General features: G+C 39.6%; 1 protein-coding gene across 1 annotated transcript; it reads left to right on the top strand.

Annotated features, from left to right (window-relative positions):
* The first annotated feature begins 7,940 nt into the window (after positions 1–7,940).
* On the top strand, positions 7,941–21,117 carry sp6 (Sp6 transcription factor). Its single transcript, XM_039817282.1, has 2 exons — positions 7,941–8,187; positions 17,554–21,117. Exon 2 carries the CDS (start codon positions 17,677–17,679, stop codon positions 18,598–18,600), a length of 924 nt encoding a protein of 307 aa, XP_039673216.1. The 5' UTR covers positions 7,941–8,187; positions 17,554–17,676; the 3' UTR covers positions 18,601–21,117.
* The last annotated feature ends 1,557 nt before the right edge of the window (positions 21,118–22,674 follow it).

Here is a 22,674-nt window from a genome sequence, read left to right as displayed (position 1 = left end):
ACAGTAAAAACACCATGAGAAGTAAACACCCACCTGAGCCAAAGGCGGACACACCCAAAGCGAGTCCTCGCATACAGTACGCACGCATGCACGCACACGCGCGCACACACACACACACACACACACACACACACACACACACACACACACACACACACACACACACACACACGCGCGCGCACACACTCTGGCACAGAAACAAGCACAGACAGAGTGAAAATAAAAGCTTGTAAATACACCAATACATCAAATCACGTTGGCAACAAACAGTTGTGTGGAATGATGAATTGATGAAAAAGGATTTAGAACACACATTCCATCATCGCGTAAAGCCAAAAACAAGATTGGCTATGGATTCTTTTGGCCTTTGCATTGTCTTGTTAAAACATCATATTCTTTGACATTCAACCTGGGTTCCATTTTGGAGAAGTGGCTATACTAATAGCAACAAACTGCTAGAAAACTAATCCAGATAATGTATCAAATTACGGCTGTCTGTGTTTGTCCTTTCTTTAAGTGGCTGTTCTCAGTTGTGTGGACAGGAGATCCGGCATTCAGCTCGCTGTGGTGAACTCACATATCGACACACACACACACACACACACACACACACACACACACTGCTAAGCCAAAGACCTCTCCTAAAGCCACGCAGGCATTGTGGCCCAGTTTGTAAGCCCTGCCATGTGAAGCGCAGGGCCGGCTGGAGGAAGATGAGGGGTGTTATGGGACGGAAACAGCTGGTGAGAAGCCCAGAGGATATTAATCTGAGGGGGGAGACAGGATGGCAGGAGAGGCCGTCTAATAAAGTATGGTATTACTGCAGCAAAGGTGTGTGTGTGTGTGTGTGTGTGTGTGTGTGTATGTCTGTATGTCTGTCTGTCTTCCTGGAGGATTACTGGTGAGCCAGAAAAAAATGTTGGGAGTCTGTGTCCATCTGGCTGCTACCAACTTTTATGCTCTACATTTTAAAAAGTTCCCCCATCGACATCAACAAATCTGAGGGAATTTTTGGTTTGAGTGCTCTGTTTATAGCTTTTAGGAAATATGTGAACATATCCACTTCATCCGATAAATCCAGCCAGGCACATTTCAAGTTTTACAACCCTTCACACACACACACACACACACACACACAAACACACACACACACACACACACACACACACACACAACACACACAAAAGGGGTTTTTAAAATTAGATAAAATAAAGCAATCCAAATTTTCTCTGAGCAATTAAAGTTCTGGTTAAAAGGCAGAGGTGGAAGATGGGAGGGGAAGCTGGGCGGCATCAGTTGCACAGACAGTAATGACGGCGCCACTGCTGTTTAACAATCAAAGATGGGGGGCGGGGGCTCGCGAGGAAGTCTCTCTTCGAAAAATACAGGTGTTTGGTACAATCAAAGCGCAGCTTGCAGAAATGAATGGGTTTGAAGTTGAAAGGGGAGGCAGGAGGAGAGGGGGGCCGTTGTGGTGAGTGAGTGCCTGTATGAGAAAAAAAAATAAGTGACTCAGGAGACAACTGTGGGCCGGTCTCTCCTCCTGGATTTTGAATAATTAACAAGGATAAGGAAGTTGACTACTAGGTGCTTACTGTTTACTTTGTTTGGGGTTTTTTCTGCCTCTGGAGGGGAAGTGAGGCTTTAGCCGGCCTAGCTCTCTGGAGGCTGGCGTGTTGGCAGGAGGATTTGTCTGGGACAGTGGTGTGGTTCCCGTGGGACTACGGTAAAGAAATGTTAAACCAGCCAGAGGCCAGTGAATCTAAATCAGAACCAACTTTATATGGTGGGTATCTTGTATACAAAACACACGTCCTTTATTAAGAAAGCTCCCATTAAGTCGTACACACAGAAATACAGTTACACACAAACTGTGACTTCAAACTGATGTCTCACATAAACAATTTTGACCTTCAGGGGAACTAAGGCAAGAGATCCCAAAACTTGTTCCTGACTGATTATTGTAATTAAAAAAACAATAGATACTAACAAGCAATAATACTGTGTATTCAGGGTGTGTAGGACATGGGAAAATAGTTTCAGCAAAAGAAAAGCATTTAACTATTTATATATATATATGAATACTATATATGAATAGTTTCTGGAAAAACGCTTATGTGCTTTATTGTCCAAAGATTGATACCACTTTCATGATTGTATGAAACTAGCACCAGCAGCCAGTTAGCTTAGCTTAGCCAAAAGACAGGTAACTGGGGGAAGCAACTAGTCTGGCTCTGTCCAAGGGTAACAAAATGCACCTCTTATTTGACGAATTAACACATAATATCTTGTTTGTTTAATCGGTACAAAGTATGACACATTGTGATACGTGCTGAACTATTTCTTGGCTGGTCTCAGTGACATCCTACTAACCCCTGTAAAACCACAAATTGTCTTTTTACACATTTTATGAATTAAACAAACAAGATTATAACATGTAGGCAACTACGTAAACTACGTGACAACTAACTTAAGTAGATAAGGCTACCTGACAACTAGCTTACATACATAAGGCTATGTGACAACTAACTTAAGTACATAACTTAAGTACATTACATAGGCTACGTGACAACTAACTTATGTAGCCTACATGATTTAAGTACATTACATAGGCTAGGTGACAACTAACTTAAGTACATAAGTTAAGTACGTTACATATGCTACGTGACAACTAACTTATGTACATAAGGCTACGTGACAACTCACTTAAAGGTGCTCTAAGTGATGTGACAGCTCAGGCTCCACAAACTCCAAATAACTGACAAGAAGGAACTGGTTGAGCCATCACTGCAGCAGCGTTGGCACGTAGGCTACTTCCACAATGCGTATTGATGACTCAACCAGCTCCTTCTTGTCGGTTATTGGCTGGTTTGTTATGGTTCGTGGTGCAGGTTGGCCCAGTTTGTTTTTGTTGCTGTTTGTGGAGCCTGAGCTGTCTACAGAGACTGCATTTTTTTACAGTGTGTTCAGGGGACAGGCAGCTAGCAGGTAGTGAGGAGATGTTTTTTTACAGTGTGTTCAGGGGACAGGCAGCTAGCAGGTAGTGAGGAGATGTTTTTTTACAGTGTGTTCAGGGGACAGGCAGCTAGCAGATAGTGAGGAGATGTTTTTTACAGTGTGTTCAGGGGACAGACAGCTAGCAGATAGTGAGGAGATGTTTTTTACAGTGTGTTCAGGGGACAGGCAGCTAACAGATAGTGAGGAGATGTTTTTTACAGTGTGTTCAGGGGACAGGCAGCTAGCAGATAGTGAGGAGATGTTTTTTACCGTGTGTTCAGGGGACAGGCAGCTAGCAGATAGTGAGGAGATGTTTTTTACCGTGTGTTCAGGGGACAGGCAGCTAGCAGATAGTGAGGAGATGTTTTTTTACAGTGTGTTCAGGGGACAGACAGCTAGCAGATAGTGAGGAGATGTTTTTTTACAGTGTGTTCAGGGGACAGGCAGCTAGCAGATAGTGAGGAGATGTTTGCTGTATGTGACAAAAAATCTTGTAGCCTAAAAAACACGTCACATCACTTAGAGTACCTTTAAGTACATAAGTTAAGTAAGTTACGTAGGCAAAGTGATTACTAACTTTAGTACATACTTTTGGTTACGGGGACACGGGACACAAACAGTGGTCTCCTGGGTGAAAGTCCTCTGATTTTTTTGTCCCATCTATCCATCCACCGTACGGGGACTTTGACAGGGCTGTGTTGAACCGGGGAATTTGTGTGTCCACCATGACAAAGAATCCGAATTGACTTTACGTTGGCATTGTTTCTGTGATGGTGGCACGATGTGTTAAAATGACGTGCCAGCACCACAGAAACAATGCCAATGGAAAGTCAATTAGGATCCTTTGTCATGGTGTACACACAAATGTAATGTTAAGAGCTTGTGGTCATTTCACATATTTCTGTGAGATCAGGCTGATCTTCTCATCTAACTCTCTAACTCACAGAAAAGCGAATCAGTGTGATTCCCCAAATGTTGTACTATGGTGAATTAGCGTAAAAGCTAATTCATGACCTTGGAAACGGTAGTAGACAGAAAAAAAAACTCACTTGCTTTTTCAACCACATCTAATGGTCTTCATCAGCGGATGGAGTTTGCGCTTTTTTTTTGGAGATCAGTTGTCAGGAAAGTACATTTTCGCATGGGTCAAACTTTTCACAAATTTGATTTCTGTAATGCTGAGTCTCTATTATACACACATACCAATTCACACCGGAAAAGTTGTCAAATGTAAAAAAGCTATACTGTATTTGCATTTTTTAAATCTGTCAAAACACTATTGTCCCAACAGTGCAACTCACAATTAAAACAGTTGTTTACAGGAAGAAAAACCAAAAAAAGCTCACAAAACCCCAAAACAAAGTGATAAATTAATCTGTGACAAAACATTTCAACTAGCATTTATGAAGTTTTAAAGAATTGCCAAGAATTTGGCAGTATGTTCCAAGACTGCAGCTTGATCGTGAGCACACGCCCTGTTACATTTAAGTCTTTAAACTGAGTGCCAAACATTGACATTGACATTAGTACATTGTGTGTGCTTTCTGGCATGATGAGTGACAAGTAACCTGTGTAGGTGAATGGGTTTGGTCTGAAGACGACAACAGCGTAAACCTGTAAAGGTCAAAAGGTACTGCAGTTATATAAATAGATGCTACTTCACCACATTCAAATTCACAAGGCTTTTGCTGGATTGATGACAAGAGTAAATGCCGGTACTCCAGGAAAAGCGTCCTCGCAAGACAGTTTAAAGAACCACACACATTTGCATGTACACACACAGCATAAACTCTTATACAAAAAAAAAAAAAAATTATGTAAGCAGTGACAGACATAAAAACTGTCAAACAAGCTATCTAAACACATCTAAATCATTAGGAGAATTTGTAAGCCCCTACTTGAATTTGCACTGTAATTAAATGCTATTAAGCAGTCTCTTTCTGATTGTGCAGCATTGTGTTCATGAGGAAATATGCTTGACTATTTAAAGATGTCTGTAAACACCATTTAGACGCGCTGTGTGGTCTTCAATTCAGTGGCCTGATCTCCTCTATGTGTACAAGCACATTATACAGCAAGATATGAGATGCAGACATTATACCAATTTCATTTAGACTGCGTTCTACACGTGTCAGCAACAAATTTGCCATGTTTAATTCATGCCTACGTCTGAATATTCTTGCAATCATATCAGATTGCTTTTTGACGTGCTAAAATCTAAGCAGAGGTCTGTTACCGTAAGTAATGTGCTCAGGGAAACAACGTTTCCTGATTAGTGTGATCAGTCTTCATGGCTTGAAGGTGTGTATAAATGTACCAAGGCGCGTGCCGATACAAGACTTTGTCAATATTGGCTGATCGCCCTGTGGTTCCATTATATGACCGTCATGTAATCAGTTCAAAGTCAGCGTTTGTAAAGTGCTAGCTTCAGAGAAAGAGGAGCAGAGAGGGTAGGAAGTGACTTCCCGCCGGCCTGTCTGTGGTCTCTGTTTGTCAGTTGATTTGAAGTTGCTCCACCAACATGCTGTGACAGGAAAGGAATTAACTCAGCGAGGAGACAAAAAAAAAAAAAAAAGCCCTCAAAAGAAAATGATGGTAAAAACTATTAAATGCGAGATGCAAATTTAAAGCCACTGAAGTCAAATAAACTATGATATATTCAGTGGTGGAATGTAACAAAGTATATTTACTTAAGTGCTGTACTTAAGTACAACTTTTAGGTACTTGTACTTTACTTGAGTCTTTTCTTTTCGTGCCACTTTCTACTTCTACTCCGCTACATCTCAGAGAGAAATATTGGACTTTTTACTCCACTACATTCATCTGTTACAGCTTTAGTTACTAGTTACTTTACACATTAAGATTTCTGCACACAAAACACATGTAGTTTTGTAAAATACGATTTTTCATTAGAAATAAAACTACCCAACAATATATAGGTACGGCTGAAATGATTAGCTGATAAAACAGGTTTTTCTGCACTTTGAAAACTTAAAGTATAGTACATTTTCCTTTTACTTAAGTAACATTTTCAATGCAGGACTGTTACTTGTAACGGAGTACGTTTACAGTGTGGTATTAGTACTTTTACTTAAGTAAAGGATCTGAGTAACTTCTTGCAACACTGGACATATTACAAGACTTGCAAGCTGGGAGAAATATAACATTTGGCATTATGTAGCAGTTCAATCGTCATATTAAACACAGTTCATAGTCATGAGAGATACCCAACTCTTTTCTTTCAGGTTGTTCGATAAGCTGAACTGGTGCACTGTTTGTTCGGTAAAGTAAGATCTCCCGATTTGCGTACTGCGCCTGTGTTTTGGCCCGGGCCAAACCACCTCTCAGGAGTGTCCGCAATCAAAGGATTTCCAGGTCTCAACCCTCTGATTCACGGGCTGCAGTCACCACGCTGAGCCCGTTACTGCACCGACACAGTGGACAGGTTGCTCTCCATTTGGAGTATCGCATACTGTAAGACATCACCATGAGTTACCAAATCTCTCGAGTTTGTCTTTATTTATGTCAGGTATTCATTAAAAGGTGCTGGAGAAATTAAAGTAGAATACTTACGAGTGTATCATTCACTTCTTAGACCATATCTCATTTCCTCATGTCGACTTGGAATAGGCTGTACATTGACCAACAACAACAAAAATACTTTACCTGAACAAAGCTGAAGTAGGTTTTATCAAACTGCTGTGTCAAATGTCAATCATTGTAATGGGTTGCAATAACTCTTTTCTTTCTGTTTAACTAACTCACTAAATCTTCATGATATTTATCTAGATGTACTGTATGTACATTCTGATAAAGTAAAACTACACAGCAGGGGTATTTGAACTCTCACAGTCATGGGCTCGGAGGTGCTTCTGTTTAACATGCTGCTCGTTGACACTGGAAGAACAATCCAGATCATTTACTACACTATAACAAGTATTCCATTCTAGTGAAAGTCCTGCATTGAACTTTTTGAATTGAATTTTTAATCGATATATAATAAAAGTACAGAAGTATTAGAAACTAAATGCACTTAAAGTATCAAAAGTAAAAGCATAGAATAACGTTTTAAAAAAATGATGTTAAAAGGGTGCCAGGCACCCCTAAAGCTCTGATCCTAGAATCGCCCCTGGTCTAGACCACACTCTATAATTTACAAAGACCCAACAGCATTTGGTGCGACGTGTTAAAACGTCCTTTTAACGAAAGGCAGAACAGGCAAACTGGAACCTCTTCTGATAGACAGGGACCGGGACCAAACTTTAGAACAAGTGGATTTTTGGCATCTCTGACCGGGGGCGATTTTAACCCTTCTATATAATAAATAATTGCTGTTAAAAAAAATAGGTCTGTTTTAATCTATTCTGAGCTAAGGAGTTCTGCTCTAGGAATATCACAGCGTCGTGAAACTAACCCCAGAATCTAGATGCCGAGATCATTCAGAAAAAAAAAATTATTTTCAAAACTTATTGATACTGCATTTTGGAAAATGTCTGCTTTTCCATGGTTAATACCCATTTGTAAAACTTTGTAGTAATGGCCCTGTGGCTCAGCATCAAAGTAAATTTCCTTTTCTGACATTTTTTTCTAGTTACATAATTCCCTTACCATGATGGTCCCAAATGATATTAAAATGCTCAGTTAGCACAGTAGAATAAAATAAAAAAAATAAAATAAAAAAGATGTTTAAAAGGGTGCCAGGAAGAAACCTCGGACAGGCAAACTGGAACCTCTTTTGATAGACAGGGACCGGGACCAAACTTTAGAAGGAGCTCATTTTTTGCACCTCTGGCTCTGACAGACTGTCCCGTTGATCCTCGTGTTTCACCCAAAGCGTTTCCTCGCCTCCGGCCGAGGAGGGCGCATCTTCAGAGGGGGAGACGGGAGACGGGGGGGGGGCAGTAGGGGGCGGAGCCTGGAGCACTCTAGACACACAGCCTATCATAAAGTTTGTCACTACTGAGATTGCTGCTTACCTGTGCGCCGAAACACCCGCAAATGCTTCCCTTGGACCGTCTGCGATGGAGAAAAGCAGATGAAATGTGATGAGGATATTATTTTTTTCTGTGCACGTTTTTCCGACGAAGCAAGGGAAGAAGCAGCTGAACTGAGACCGAGTTTCTCCAACCCAAGGTGCATTTATTCCAAAAAGAAAATAGCAGCAGCAGCAGCAGCCTAAAGGACAAACAGGTAACTCAGGAATTTTAATTTGCTATCACTGCGACCTACATTATGGCGTTACTTTCTGTTTGAATGATCTGGATTATAAATGAACTCATTTTTATTAACTTTAACAAAAACTCCTGTATTAATAATGAATTAAAGTGTAGGCACGTCCTATAGGCGTCAAGTCTTTCACAGGGAACTATGGTTTATATATGAGATACAGTCATTTCATATTGAACTCAGACAAAAGAAGTGAAAAAAACATAAGTAAAAAAAGAAAAGAACATTTAGTAAATACACATACGCACTAAACCTCCTTTGACTTGTAGATATACATTAAAAACACACATAGCCTCCAGTTTGCTGTATTTTGGAGATTGTAGTTAACACATTCATTTGGTTAAAAGAAAAAAAGTTAAATGTTATAGCAGATAAAATAGGAATGTGTGTAGAATATAAGAATATAAAGTGTAGGGGATAAGTGTGGATTATATTCAACTTCTGCAGCAAAAAGTCAACAGGCTGACCTGTAGGTGTGGACGCTCACTTTCTATGCGATAGAGTATGATTTCCTCAGACACAAATAATTATGAAGATTTTCTGTCTTAAAAAAACTTTTGTTTAAATAATGTTTCACAAGCAAGCAATTAACACCTTATGGGGAATCACACCTGTATGTGTTTTATAGAAAAATGTTATTAGGGCTGCAACTATTATTAACGATTATTTTCTTTGTCCATTTATCTGTAGATTATTTTCTCCATTAATCCATTAGTTTGGTCTTTGAATAGGGCTGGTCGACATTATATTGATATGGTGGACTGGATATCGCCTCAGATTTTGGTTTGTAACATGGCATAAGTTTAGTCTTCTCCTGGTTTTAAACGCTGATGTCATTTGCTGAACTTACCAGACTGTAGCTGTTCTGTTATTGGCCTTACCCACATTGTCAATATATCCACATTATTGGCGATTATTGTCAATATATCCACATTATTGGCAATTATTTATCTAATATCTAATTGTGTAAATATTTTGTAAAAGCACCAACAGTCAACCCTACAATATGGTCGCAATATCGATATCAAGGTATTTGGTCAAGAATATCGTGAAATCCAATTTTCTCCATATCGCCCACCTCTATCTATAAAATGTCAAATAATTGTGAAAAATGTGGATCAGTGTTTCACCAAAAAGCCCAAGATGACGTCGTCAAAGGTCTTGTTTTGTCCACAACTCAAAGATCTTCAGCTTACTGTCACAGAGGAGGGAAGAAACTAGAACATGTTCACATTTGAGAAGCTGCAATCAGAGAACTATTTTTTCATACAAAATTATGAATCGGTGTGTGTGTGTGTGTGTGTGTGTGTGTGTGTGTGTGTGTGTGTGTGTGTGTGTACGTCTAGAAAAAATTCACATTCAAGAAGGTGGAAGCAGAGAAGTTTCACTTTTTTTTCATAAAAAAAATGATAAATCAATGATCAAAATATAGTGGGCGATTCATTTAATAGTTGACAGCTAATCGATTCATCTTTGCAGCTATAAAATGAATCAAATCTGTCAATCATGCTGTTGAGAAAATGTGCCGCCACTCATCGCTCTGCTGTTTGTTTTAGATTGTGCTCTAATGTCCTTATACTGCAGTAATGTCCTTATACTGCAGTAATGTCCTTATACTGCAGTAATGTTTGCTGCCATGTCCCCTAAAGCAAGAATCCCCAGGGAACCCTGGGAAACAGATTCAAACTGCAGAATAAAGAAAGATTAGCTGGAATGTAACCAAAAAAACAAACAAATATGCAGTAAATGCAACGGAGGGAGAAGATTTTGAATTAAGATTCAGAGATGGATAATTTACTTTAAACATTAAAAAGTGCCTATGATGGGATTTGATATATTGACATATTGAATATAAAGAAGCGTGTCTGCACATCAATCTGGATCTGGAATGTCTGACTGTAGTTTTCATTCATTCTCTTTGTGTAAAAAAGTGTTTTTATTCAAAAATGCCACGGTTTAAGTGTGGTCAGCGGTGTAGTCTACGTGATACGCAGGTATACGCAGTATACCCACTAAGAAAGCTCCAGGATTTCCATATACCCACTTCAAAATGCCCAATGACATACAACACCATACTTTCCATTATATTTTTGACATATTTTGAATTGTCGTGTGTTTTTTTTTCTTTGCATAGGCTAAATAAAGGGATTTCAGCTGTGAATTGGTGCATAAAAGTGTATCAAAATGCAGGAAATGAGGTCTTTGACGCTCAAAATTTCCCTGGGGGAGGACACCCATACCCCCCCCCCCCTCTAAAGTCCCATTCTGGCCCATATATATACACAGTACAGTATACCCACTACTATACATTAGACTACACTACTGAGTGTGGTGATTGATCAAGTACAAGCCTTTATAAGATATATATGCACTAGTGGAACAATGGTTAAAATACTTCACTGCAGTAAAAGTGGTACAACTACAAAGTAAAATACAAGTCATGCATTTCAAGCAAGCATAGACGTATTAGCACCAAAATGTACTTAACGTATGAAAAATAAAAGTGCCAGTATGCAGAATGGCCCATGTCTGTGTTATACTATCGTATTATTGGATCATTGTCATTGATGATTTTTATTAATATGTACGCAGTACTTTAATCTTGTACTTGGTTGAGGTGAAGCTAATTTCAACTACTTCCTACAGCCAAAAGGCATCATTTGTTATAAACCCATGTTTGTATGTTGTAAAATGTATGTATGCAACATTGAAATCAGAAATGTAACTATAAATGTTAGAAGAAAAGTACAAGGTACTATATTATATAGATACTGTATAAAGCAGCATTAAAATTGAAATACTCGAGTGTACTTAAGTACAGTACTTGAGTAAATGTTCTTAGGAACTTTCCACCACTGTATATACGCATCTTGATTTTTTTTTTTTTTTTTTTTAAATAGTAAAACAAATTTTAACTTTAACTTTATTATTTTAACAGATGTCCCGTTTTGTGGCTGTCATGTTCTAAATACACTGCTGTCTGTACGGTTGATATTTATTCTCTGTGTCCATTAAAAACATAAATACTGGTGGACGGGTTGGATCAGTGGGTACAGCAGGTGCACACATATTTAGAGGTTTATGCCTCGATGCAGAAGGTCCAGGGCTCGACTCCGACCTGTGACGATTTCCTGCATGTCTTCCCCCTCTCTCTCCCCTTTCTAACCTGTCCTGTCCATTAAAAAAAAGGCGGAAAAGACCAAAAAAATAATCTTAAAAAAAAAAAGAATACTGGAACAACGTAAAACAAGCACATCAACTGTACAAAGACATTCCCGTTGCAGGAATTCAGAGCAACAAAAGTGCAGTCTGTTTTTGAAACATTCGGAGTGAAAATCAGGTACATCGCACGTGACGTGCAGTGGGTTGATAATGGAGAGAGGAGGGTTTCAAAAATGCTCTTAAAAAGCTGTCGTCGCAAGAGAACTGCCTTTTTAATTAGTAAACTTTGTAGCAGAAATGCGTTTGACACAATTGCGTATGGCTAAGTGTCCCACAGCCTCTCCTAAATCACCGAGGATGTAAAGCTGTCATCCATAGCCAAACTATCGGTGCACTTCCTCATACAGGGGGAAGTACAGAGGAACCGATTAGCAGAGATCAGCCTTCCATCTCCAGCTCTGTATCTCAGCGATTTAACCTTCCCAAATGGCATTTGCATTTACAAATCCAGTCATAGCATTTTATAAATTCAAAATTGCTTTCTAGTCTAAATAAAAGTTAGTTTCATTCCTCTTTTGCTATTGTCATTTATTGTTTACAGGTTGAGTTTTCATTCTTGTCCCGTTTGAGATTGTAACACATTCAATTGGTGAAAAAAAAAAGTTCAATGTTATAGCAGATAAAACAGCAATATGTGTAGAATGTAAGACTATAAAGTGTTCAGGTAACAAGGGGGATACGTGTGGATTAAACTGAACTGATGCTGACCTGTAGGTGTGGAGACTCTATGCGCTGTATGATTTACTCAGACGCAAATAATTATGCAGATTTTCGGTCTTAAAAACTTTGTTTAAATAATTTAAATGTATTTTTTTCACAAGCAAGCAATTAACAAATTATGGGGAATCACACCTGTATATGTTTTATAGGAAGAAAAAAAAAGGAAGGTGTGGCTGGCATTTTCATTTAAAATCCCCTCATAGCATTTTTATAACTTCAATTTATTTTTATTTTTTTTATCTAAATAAAAGTTTGTTTAATTCATCTTAATATTGTACCTACCAGATTTTTTTTAATAGGTTTGAGGTCAGACTTTAGGCATGAGACCAGTTGTTTGTGTTTTAGTTTAAGATGTATGTTGATTTTGAGCGTTTTCCCCACACGTGGGCACGGAGCAAAGGACAGAAAGTTTGGATTTGAACCGAAAAGTGTTTGAATTTGGAGCATGCTACACTCTGACCTGACCCCCTGTGTGTGTGTGATGTGCTCCACTCCATCCTTCTTGTCCTCCGAGCAGAACCCTCTGAGGACAAAAGACGCACCGGACCGGCAAGTCCATGCGATGTTTGACAACACTCCTACTCAAAAAGCGACATTACAAAATTTCATGTTAGACATTTATTTATTTATTCATATATTAAGCTACTGTTGTGAACCCAAGACTTTTCTAAACTCATTTCAAGCACCAAAACAATTGAGTGTAGGTATGTTTTCACAAGAGATTTGATACATATTTCCGCTTTAGCGCCAAATTATGTCTTTATGCATTGCTCTGGAACAATTTTAGGTTTCACTAAACAGGAAGCTGAGCTTGTTCTGAACATTTTGGTATGAAACACATGGCGATCAGGTTATAATGCAAAAACTATTAAAAGGAGAATTTAAAAAGATATCTAAAAGTGCCCTTAGAGCTCTGAGGGTTAAAACAAACGACTTGTAAATGCCATTTGACCCAAACTGGGGGGTTTGGAGTGTCCACACACAGTCAGCGTCACTGATTAGATTAGACAGACTTTATTGATCCCAAATTGGGAAATGTCAGTGCTACAGCAGCAAAATACAGGTATTAGACACACAGCACACATACAGAATATACAAGAACTAATAAATGGTACAGAATACAAGAACAACAGAATGTACAAAATCATATACAAGTGGCGAATAACATTGTAAAACCTACTTAAATAGTATTTATAAAGATGTAAGTAAAAACCAATGTTTGTGGAAGTTGCACCATAGTGCAGTATTGTGATGTTTATGTCTTATCGAACACTCAGTGATGAAATGTTAAAAAGTTGTACTGCCTGTGGCAGGAATTATTTCTTGCAGAGGTCCGTGCGACACCGAAGCTGTCGGAGCCTCTCTGTCGCAGAAAGTGCTCCGCTGTTGGACCAGTGGGGGGTGGAGAGCAGTGGGGGAATGTAACTAAGTACATTTACTCAAGTACTGTACTTAAGTACAAATGTTGAGGTACTTTACTTGAGTCTTTTTCTTTCGATGCCACTTTCTACTTCTACTCCGCTACATTTCAGAGAGAAATATTCTACTTTTTACTCCACTACATTCATCTGAATGCTCTAGTTACTTTACAAATAAATTTTTTTGCACACAAAACACATGTAGTTTATAAAATGTTATGTTTTATTATAAATTAAACTGACGGCCTACAAGTACAGCTAAAATGATTAGACCACTAAACAGCTGATTGACACAACTGTTTGGATCGTTTCCAGTCTCTAAAATGTGAGGGGTTTTCTGCATTGAGTACTTTGACTTTTAAAACTTTAGGTACATTTTCCTGATGATACTTACATACTTTTACTTAAGTAACATTTTCAATGCAGAATGCCTACTTAATTTTAATTTTAAGTATTTGTACAGTGTGGTATTAGTACTTTTACTTCTTCCACTGCTGGTGGAGAATGGGGTCGGGATTATTCGTGATGGATAACAGTTTGTTCAGTGAGCTCCTCTCCACCACAGCTTCTAAAGGTCTCCTTTTTGCAGCCAATAACGGAGATAGGATGGGAGACTTGTGCTGGGTAGAATGAGGATTAAACTGGGCCTGTAAGTCATTCTGGAGAATGGATCCCAAAATGTATTAATGCAAATGTTTAAACTAAAGGTAGGGACAAAAAGCAATAAAGGAAAGTATTGCGATATTTTCCGTGGCAATACTAGTCTGTATCGCTACACGGACGCCATGTATCGATCTTTTATCATATTTTCAGAATTTTACTTGTTGGTGCTAGAATAATAAAATCCTTTGCTTTTTTCTGTCTACTAGAACAAACAGGGAAATGTATCTTTTTAGGTAGAACAGATGTTGACAAAGACTTCCTTTGGGTCATATTTGAAGTTGGAAAAAAGTTAATAAATTGCAATATATCGCAGAATATTGCAATGTGTTTAAAATTGCAATAACATCGTATTGTGACGTTAGTATCGTGATAGCATTGTGGAGCCTCTGCTGATTCCCACCCTATAGTTTAAACTAGCAGATTAGCATTTTGAAAAAGGGTGTGCAATGTCGGAAAGCCTTATCAGAACAACAACATCAAAAAAGTAGGGCTGCACGATATGAGGAAAATATGCGATATGCAATAATGTTGATGAATATCGCGATAATGATATTACTTGCGATAAATAAACAGATCATTAAGTGTACTCAGTTCTGCATTTCTGCTGCTTTCAGTATTCTGCTAAAATACAACAAATTGCTATTAAAAGAAATGAAATCATTTCTAACATTCTTTTATTAAACAAATTGAACAAATTGAATACAAAAGGCACCACTAAAAAAAGAATGACAGGAACATTTTGAAGTGCAGTTTTCTGCTCATATTTTCTTTCAACTAACACATAAAAAAATCTCTGAGTGTCTTTTGCGAAGTGTTTATTGGGCCAGTTGATATTGACTGGCTCCTTGTAGTGTTTTCATTTAAAAGATGTAAGAGAGAAGTTAGCTCCCTCTTGGTGCCTCTTCCCGATGGCAGACTTGTAAACAGGGGGCTGTGCTGGGTCTTGGTCGGGCAGGTTTTACGACCAGAGCTCTGTCATTGCTCTGTACCACCCCCCCATGCTGCCGTCCCCCTGCCTGGGGGCCCCCCTATGCCAGCTGTTTCCCCTGGGAGCTCGTAGCGCTCCCAGCACTTTGGCAGACAGAGGAGGATGCTGCTGTCTTCGCTTGTTTACGGTTATGTCAGTAAGAGCTGTGCGTCTGAGTCGCATTCCCAAAAAATTACAGAGCAGCAGCTCTGGCTCCAGGCCGCCATGTTATAAATCAGCTTGACCTTTAACACCAGACATTTTATTAGGGAATTCCAAGCTAATTGCTTTATGATTTCATTACAACTAGAAAGCATCTCTCGGAGTTGATTTGACCGATCCTTTGAAAAGGAGGACGTGTACTCCTCTTGGGTTTGGCCGTATTGACTCAACAAAACGCTCCACCTGCCTCTGGTAGGGCTGCACAATATGTTATCTTCTTTATTGCCATCGCGATATCAACTGGCGCAATGATCACATTGCAAAAAGCTGCGCTATATCGTGAAATACACTCAGAGATTATTTGTGTTAGTTGAATGAAAATATCAGTAGAAAACTGCACTTTAAAATTCTTCTTTTTGTGGTGCCTTTTACATTCAATTCAATGTTCAATGTGTTCCATAAAAAGGGTTAGGGTTAGAGAAGTAGTATTTGTAGGGTTAGGTTGGGGTTAGGGTTAGGGTTAAATGTATTTGTTGCATTTTAGCAGAACACTGAAAGCAGAAGATATGCAGAACTGAGTACACTTTAATATCTGTTTATTTATCGCAAGTAATATCATTATTGTGATATTCATCAACGTTATCGCATATTTTCCTCATATTGTGCAGCCCTACTTTTTTGTTGTTCTGATTCTAGAGCCTAATGATTAGGCTTTCCAACATTGCATAACCTTTTTCAAAATGCTAATCTGCTAGTTTAAACTAGGGGTGGGATACTACAGTATCACAATACTGACGTCACAATACGATATTATTGAGATTTTAAACATATTGCGATATATTGCAGCATTGAGCAGAATACTGAAAGCAGCAAAAACGCAGAACTGAGTACACTTTAGTATCTGTTTATTTATCGAAAGTAGTATCGTTATCGTGATATTCAGCAACGTTATCGGATGTGGCACATTTTCCTCATATCGTGCAGCCCTACCTCTGATGGATCTACAGATACATCAGACAGGATGTGTGTCTTCCACTGGAGCTTGACCTCTTGTTTCATCAGCTAACTTTGTGCAGTTTGCTATGTCCGATCACAACAAGTGATCTCAAGACTAAGATACCAGCCTCTACAGCCTTCTTTACTGTTTCCTGCTGTAAAGATAATTGCAGATGTTCGAGGATGGGGGTGTGGTGGATGTCAACAAGATAGTTTGGGGCTAGGACATGTTTGGAGACGAGCACAGGTCTTGTAGGTTGGTAGCCTTTTGTCATAAATTTCCACAGACTTTAACAACAACTTTAACAAGCTTTGTGTCACCTTAGGAAAGCAGAGCGTCCTCCTCGTGTGTGCCCATAATTATTATACCATCATTTAAATAAAAGTGATTGTTCATGTCATGTCATTGTTGGTCTCCCATTCTCAGGCTGCTGAATGCCGTCAGTCTGCAACTGTTGACGTTTTCTGCCGCCAGTGTGTAAGAGGCGGGCTGTTTTACGGGGCTCCTTTTGTAACTTGCCTGGAGGTCTGTTGTTGTAAATCATGTGTGATTCATAAAAAAACTGGTTCTCGTGTCTGCCAGGTTTCATCTCCGCAAACCTCAGAGACGTACAAATACACTTTGGCCTGCAGCCATACCTCCCTGGAACTTCTTCCTTTACCAAACTGCTCCCCTGTCAACACTCCCCTTCACTCTTGTCCCTCCCCAATCTCACCAGCATTTATCCACCCCCCCTCTGCTGCCTTTGCCTCTGCACAGGGCCCAATGATGTTGTTTTCTTTGCGCTTGTCTTTGACTGTCCTCCATGGGAAGTACCTGGCAGCGGATGCATGTGGCAGGCTTCTGCCTGGACATGTCTGTCTCCCCCTCTTCTGTCTCCTCGGCCACGCAGCGTGAGAACTGCAGTATCCATGGCGATGCAGAAGGTGTGCTTGGGGTTTTAAATGTTGTAGACAGGAGGATTTAGGCCTGAATGAATGCACTTCTGAAGTTCAGAAGCGTTAGATCAGCAGAAGCTGAGTAATTTCAAAGCCTTTCAGACTGGGGGAAAAAAAATGACCACAAGACTTCAAAGTCTTTGCATGTGGTTCAGTAAAGTCATTGAGAAAATGCAACTGAGTGAGGAAGGTCTGACTTGACTTTTGCAGACATTACAGGTTGTCTGTTCTTTCTTTTTGCAGGGTTTTTTCGACGCATCGCCATCCCACCATGTGCTAATCTTCCCAGCACGACCCAAAAGATAGCGACTAGCACTTTGAGTGGCCGACCTCATCAACAGTCCTGCACCTGCACCAGCTTCTCTCATGGCCCACCCTTACGAGCCTTGGTTACGGACAGCACCACCGAGTGGCAGCTCAGAAGACATGAACATCCCGTCCTGGTGGGACCTCCACAGGGACGTCCAACCGGGGAGCTGGATAGACCTGCAGACAGGGCAGGGTGTCGGCTTGCCTTCAGTAAATCCTGGGGGCTCCATGGGGTTGCAGCATTCTTTAGGGCCCTACGGATCGGACCCCCAGCTGTGCGCCCTGCCTCCAGCTCAACTCAATCCAGCCTCGCACTCTCCTCACCTCTACCCCCAGGATGGCTTCAAGATGGAGCCACTGGCCCCTGAAATGCTGCAGCAAGAACCATTCTCCCTGGACGAACCACAGGAGAACGTTGTCTCAGCCCGGCCCAAGCCCCAGCGCCGCTCCTCTTCCAGAGGTGCCGGCCAGACGGCGTGTCGCTGCCCTAACTGCGTCCACGCTGAACAGCTGGGCCAGAGCACCGACGACAGCAGGAGGAAGCACATGCACAACTGCCACATCCCCGGCTGCGGCAAAGCCTACGCCAAGACCTCCCATCTGAAGGCTCACCTGCGATGGCACAGCGGGGACCGGCCGTTTGTCTGCAACTGGCTCTTCTGCGGCAAGAGATTCACGCGCTCCGATGAACTGCAGCGCCACCTTCAGACGCACACTGGTGCCAAGAAGTTCAGCTGCGCATTGTGCCCTAGGGTGTTCATGCGCAATGACCACCTGGCCAAGCACATGCGCACGCACGAGTCGCCGCCAGGACATGGGGAGGAGAGGATAAATGGAGACGGGAGGATGGAGAAGGGCTTTGACACACCTACACCTCCGTCATCCTCAAATGCGTCTGCGTCCGATGCCACAGATCCTCCGCTGAAGCTGAAATGTGAGACAGACCCCTCAGTCTCCAGCGTGACAGGGCAGTCCGGCTAATTTCATCACTTTCAGAAGAGGTTTTTTTCACAGTTAAAAGGTTAACATGCGTTTCCCTCTATGTCATAGAGGTGTCATAGTTTTACGATAGAATAGAGAATAGAAAAAAAAAGGTTTGGACAAACTTTCACTGATGAAAGTTGGACGGAACAGAAAGTGTTCGTCTGTGGTCCTGTGGATGTATCAACTGGGCTAACTCAGTGATATTCTAAATGTTATAGCACACAGAAATAAACAGGATTTTTACTGATTCTGTGGATAAAACTTTCCTCTGTTTACTCAAAGTGAAAGGCGGCTAAGGAGGCGACCAAGCTGAAGCAGCAGCTTGTAGCTGGACTTCCATTGCTGCTAGAGCTAGCAGTAGACCAAGACCTTGGGATGAGATTAACTGAAGGTGGCATGCTAACTTGTTTACAATGAAATGAATCAAATGTGCTACTAAGTGTTGGAGAAATGCTTGTCTCTAACACAGTTTAATATACCAATTCCAAAGGCAGCATGCTTTTGAACAGAGAAAAAAAAGAGACCGAGATACTTTGTTTTTGTCTCTGACTGTCACCATATGTGTGTAGCCTACTGAGCAACTTGTGATACAGGAATACAGGAAGACACTGGAATACAATACAGCATTTTGTCAGTTCATGCCAGAAAACTGGGTGTGTGTATGTAGGTATGCAAGTAATTAAAATGGTACGTACACAAAATGAAAGTACAACAGACAATAACGTTGTACTGTTACAGCAAGTTATAATATTATAATATAATAAAAAAAATGGGAATTCTGTGCACTACAAAGGCTTGAATTTACCAAAAAGTTGTGCGTTTCTGTTGCAACTCTAGTTATGGTGGCAAAACACTTATTAATGAGACTGATCTCACAGTAGGAGAATGTGAACACTGGTTCAGGTTCGCATATGGAACAAGAAATAGTAAGTGTGACAATGATGTGAAAAAGGTAAACTCACAATTCACAACTAACTGAAGCGGAAAAATGCAAAGTGGTCAGAGCCGCTGAGGCCCTCCACTTCTGGCAGGTGAGAACAAGAAGATAAAGCTGAGCTTCATGATCACCAAAGCAGGACATGGAGAGAAAATGCTGCCTGGTCAAATCGTTTGCTACCTAATGACAGCAATCATATTTGGCATAAACATGACTCCACTGGTCCACCCTTTCAACACTACAGGCTGTTGGGTAGTACAGTGGTGTCTGCAGTCACAATATTTAAAGAGTAACTTCGTTTTTTTTCAACCCTCATCTTCAATTTTCTATGTTTCTGTGTCTAAGTGACTGATGGGAACAACAATCTTTGACATTGGTCCAGTATTAAGCGAGATCGCTGCAGTCGGCAGTCAGCGAAACTAGCTACAATGTAAGTTATTGCCCCTTCAAGTGTCTGACAACATTATGGAAAGGATTTCTAAGAGGTCGGCCTTTCTGTTAGAGACTCCCACCAGACTCCATGTAAATAAACAGTGATTCTATCATCGGAAAACACACTTCACTCAAAGTCAACAGAAACAAAATAAAACTTTTAAAAGCCGTTTTGGTTCGTCTTTCCATTTTCCCAACAATCATCACTCTGGTTTGGTTGAAATAAACACATATTTTATCGATTTACATGTGAAAATATGATGGCTCTATACACGCTAAAAGTATTGTTTATTTAAATGGAGACTGGTGGATTTAGCGATAGCGATCTCTGAGCCGTTTCTGGTTAAAGAAAGAGGATTTTACGCTTTTAAAAAAGTTCTATCTCTGTAGGGATCCTTTTCATAATGTTGCCAGACACTTTATAATAACAATCTGAGCCTGTCAGAGGCAAAACCCGCATTTTTAGTGGACGAAATCGACAATGCACATTTACCCTACAATGCATTGCAGCCCGGTTCGCAGCTGTCAGTCACAGCGTTCTTGCTCAATACTGGACTAATTTCAAAGATTGTTGTTCCCATCAGTCACTTACACACAAAACCATGGGAAAATGGTCCTAGGTTGAAAAAACCTGAAGTTACCCTTTAAAGCTACACTAATCAATATTAACAATGGATCAAATCACGCGCTCGTAGTAATCATCTCACAGAGAATTATCAGTCAACTCTGCAGTTTTACTGACTACGCTATATTTTAGAATATTTGAGCTCATTGTTTTGGTTTTCTGGTTCGCAACTTTACTGTTTTGGTTCAGTCGCTCGCTCTCATCAACTTTAGCATCTTTATACAAAGATAATATGACAGTGTTGTATTTACAGTTTGTTCTGCTGCCCCAAGTGGCCAAAGAAAAATGTCGAAACTGCTTTACTTTTTTCACTTTCGATACCGATTATTAGTAGTTCCTGAAACCGATAATCAATATTTGGAACCGATATGCATTAACAGTGAAAATGAAAATCTTTAAGTCAAAATTAAGATTTTGGAATGTTACAAACTCAAACACAAAACTTTTTTTAAATGCTTTGAGCGATTATTTAATAAATTCAAAAGTTTCAACATAACACAGTCAGAGAGAGTCAGATATTGTTGGGAGGGGAGGGGCATTAAGTCAGACTCAGCGGTGAGTGACAACTGAAGCAGAGGGACAGACACAGAGATGAGAGATGAGCCAAAGTAGAACACTTTATAATTCATTAACTTTATCGGTTATCAGGCAAATACAACGCCAAAACAGATCATCTGCAAACTGCCAAAAAAACAGGCAGATAATCGGTCTATCCCTAGTTTATACAGTTCTTCCAAATATCATCAGCTTGATAACCATTTGCATGTTGGATCAAGCTATCGGTCCCATTCATCAACAAACGATGTGTGGAGGGCTTATCTCTCAACACATTTGATTAAGAGCTGCTGGCGTGTCGGCAGTGTTTCCATGTCCACTGACACCAACAACTCATTTAATTAAAACACTTTTTTCTCTCCAAACATGACACCTGAATTAGCATGCAGAGAAAGACTGTGTTAGCAGTCTTAAGTTAATAAATCAAAAGCAGTTGAACAACACAAGTATCAGAATGTGTTTAGCTTACTTGTTTGGAATAGTTAACTTTCATAGTCAATATTATGTGATCAATAGTTCTGTAGCAAGCAGTGTGAGCAGCTTTACAGTTTAAAACACATTAGGACGTATGTTACCCATCACAGACATTAGGCTGAGATTTTTTATATAGGGAGCTTGCATTATTGGAGGCTCACAATTGCTGTATTTATGTATAGAAGATGAGAAATGGAAGACTGTGCTTTAATATAAGTCAGTTATTGTGTATTGACTATTAGTATGTTCTGTTTGATAGTCTTCTTTAATGTTGGACAACTTTTGTTTTAATTGGTTGCTGTAGTAAATGTTTTAGTTGACTGTAATAAAATAAGTTCTAAAACTTGTAATAAGTTAAATATCATGGTGTAACAACTTGTATTTAATCTGCCATTGTCCTTTAAATAAAAAAACGATATTCTGTGTCTATGTTGAATCTTTTTTTTCACCAAATATGTGCTAATTGTCAATTATTCTGCGCAGTTTAATTTTCTCTCAAATACAACAGCAGGCAAATTATTATTAAAATGATTATTAATTAATTATTATTAACAATAGTAGTAGTATTTGTAGTAGTAGCAGCAGACTTTGAATGTTTTCATCATATATCAGATAGTACACGGAGAATGATTTCAATATGAAAACAACTTTTCTACACAATTTGATGCAATTCAGAATATAAATTAGATAGATAGATAGATAGATAGATAGATAGATAGATAGATAGATAGATAGATAGATAGATAGATAGATAGATAGATAGATAGATACAAAAAAATACAAAATCACAACAATTTAGCATAAGGCTGCAACATAAAATATTTTAAAATGAAGGGGTCTGAACTTTCTAATTAGGCTATTTCTGAAGGCACTATATGTATATGGATTTATAGGCCCGATATCTGTTGTGTAGGACTATATGTTAATATCCCTCTATTATTCATACTGGGGGATATTAGTAAGCTATGTCTACAATAATGCCATAATATTTTAAGAATTGCTTTTTAAAAGGATCACGAGTAAAGGAAAAGGTTGGGAAACATGTTAA

The sequence above is a fragment of the Perca fluviatilis genome, chromosome 1 (genome assembly GCF_010015445.1).
Source record: "Perca fluviatilis chromosome 1, GENO_Pfluv_1.0, whole genome shotgun sequence".
Classification (NCBI taxonomy): Eukaryota; Metazoa; Chordata; class Actinopteri; order Perciformes; family Percidae; genus Perca; species Perca fluviatilis.
This window is presented reverse-complemented; position numbering and strand designations above follow the sequence as displayed.

What these genes read in the sequence shown, in the direction of transcription:
- sp6 (XM_039817282.1), top strand. Translation starts at nt 17,677, where the DNA reads ATGGCCCACCCTTACGAGCCTTGGTTACGGACAGCACCACCGAGTGGC.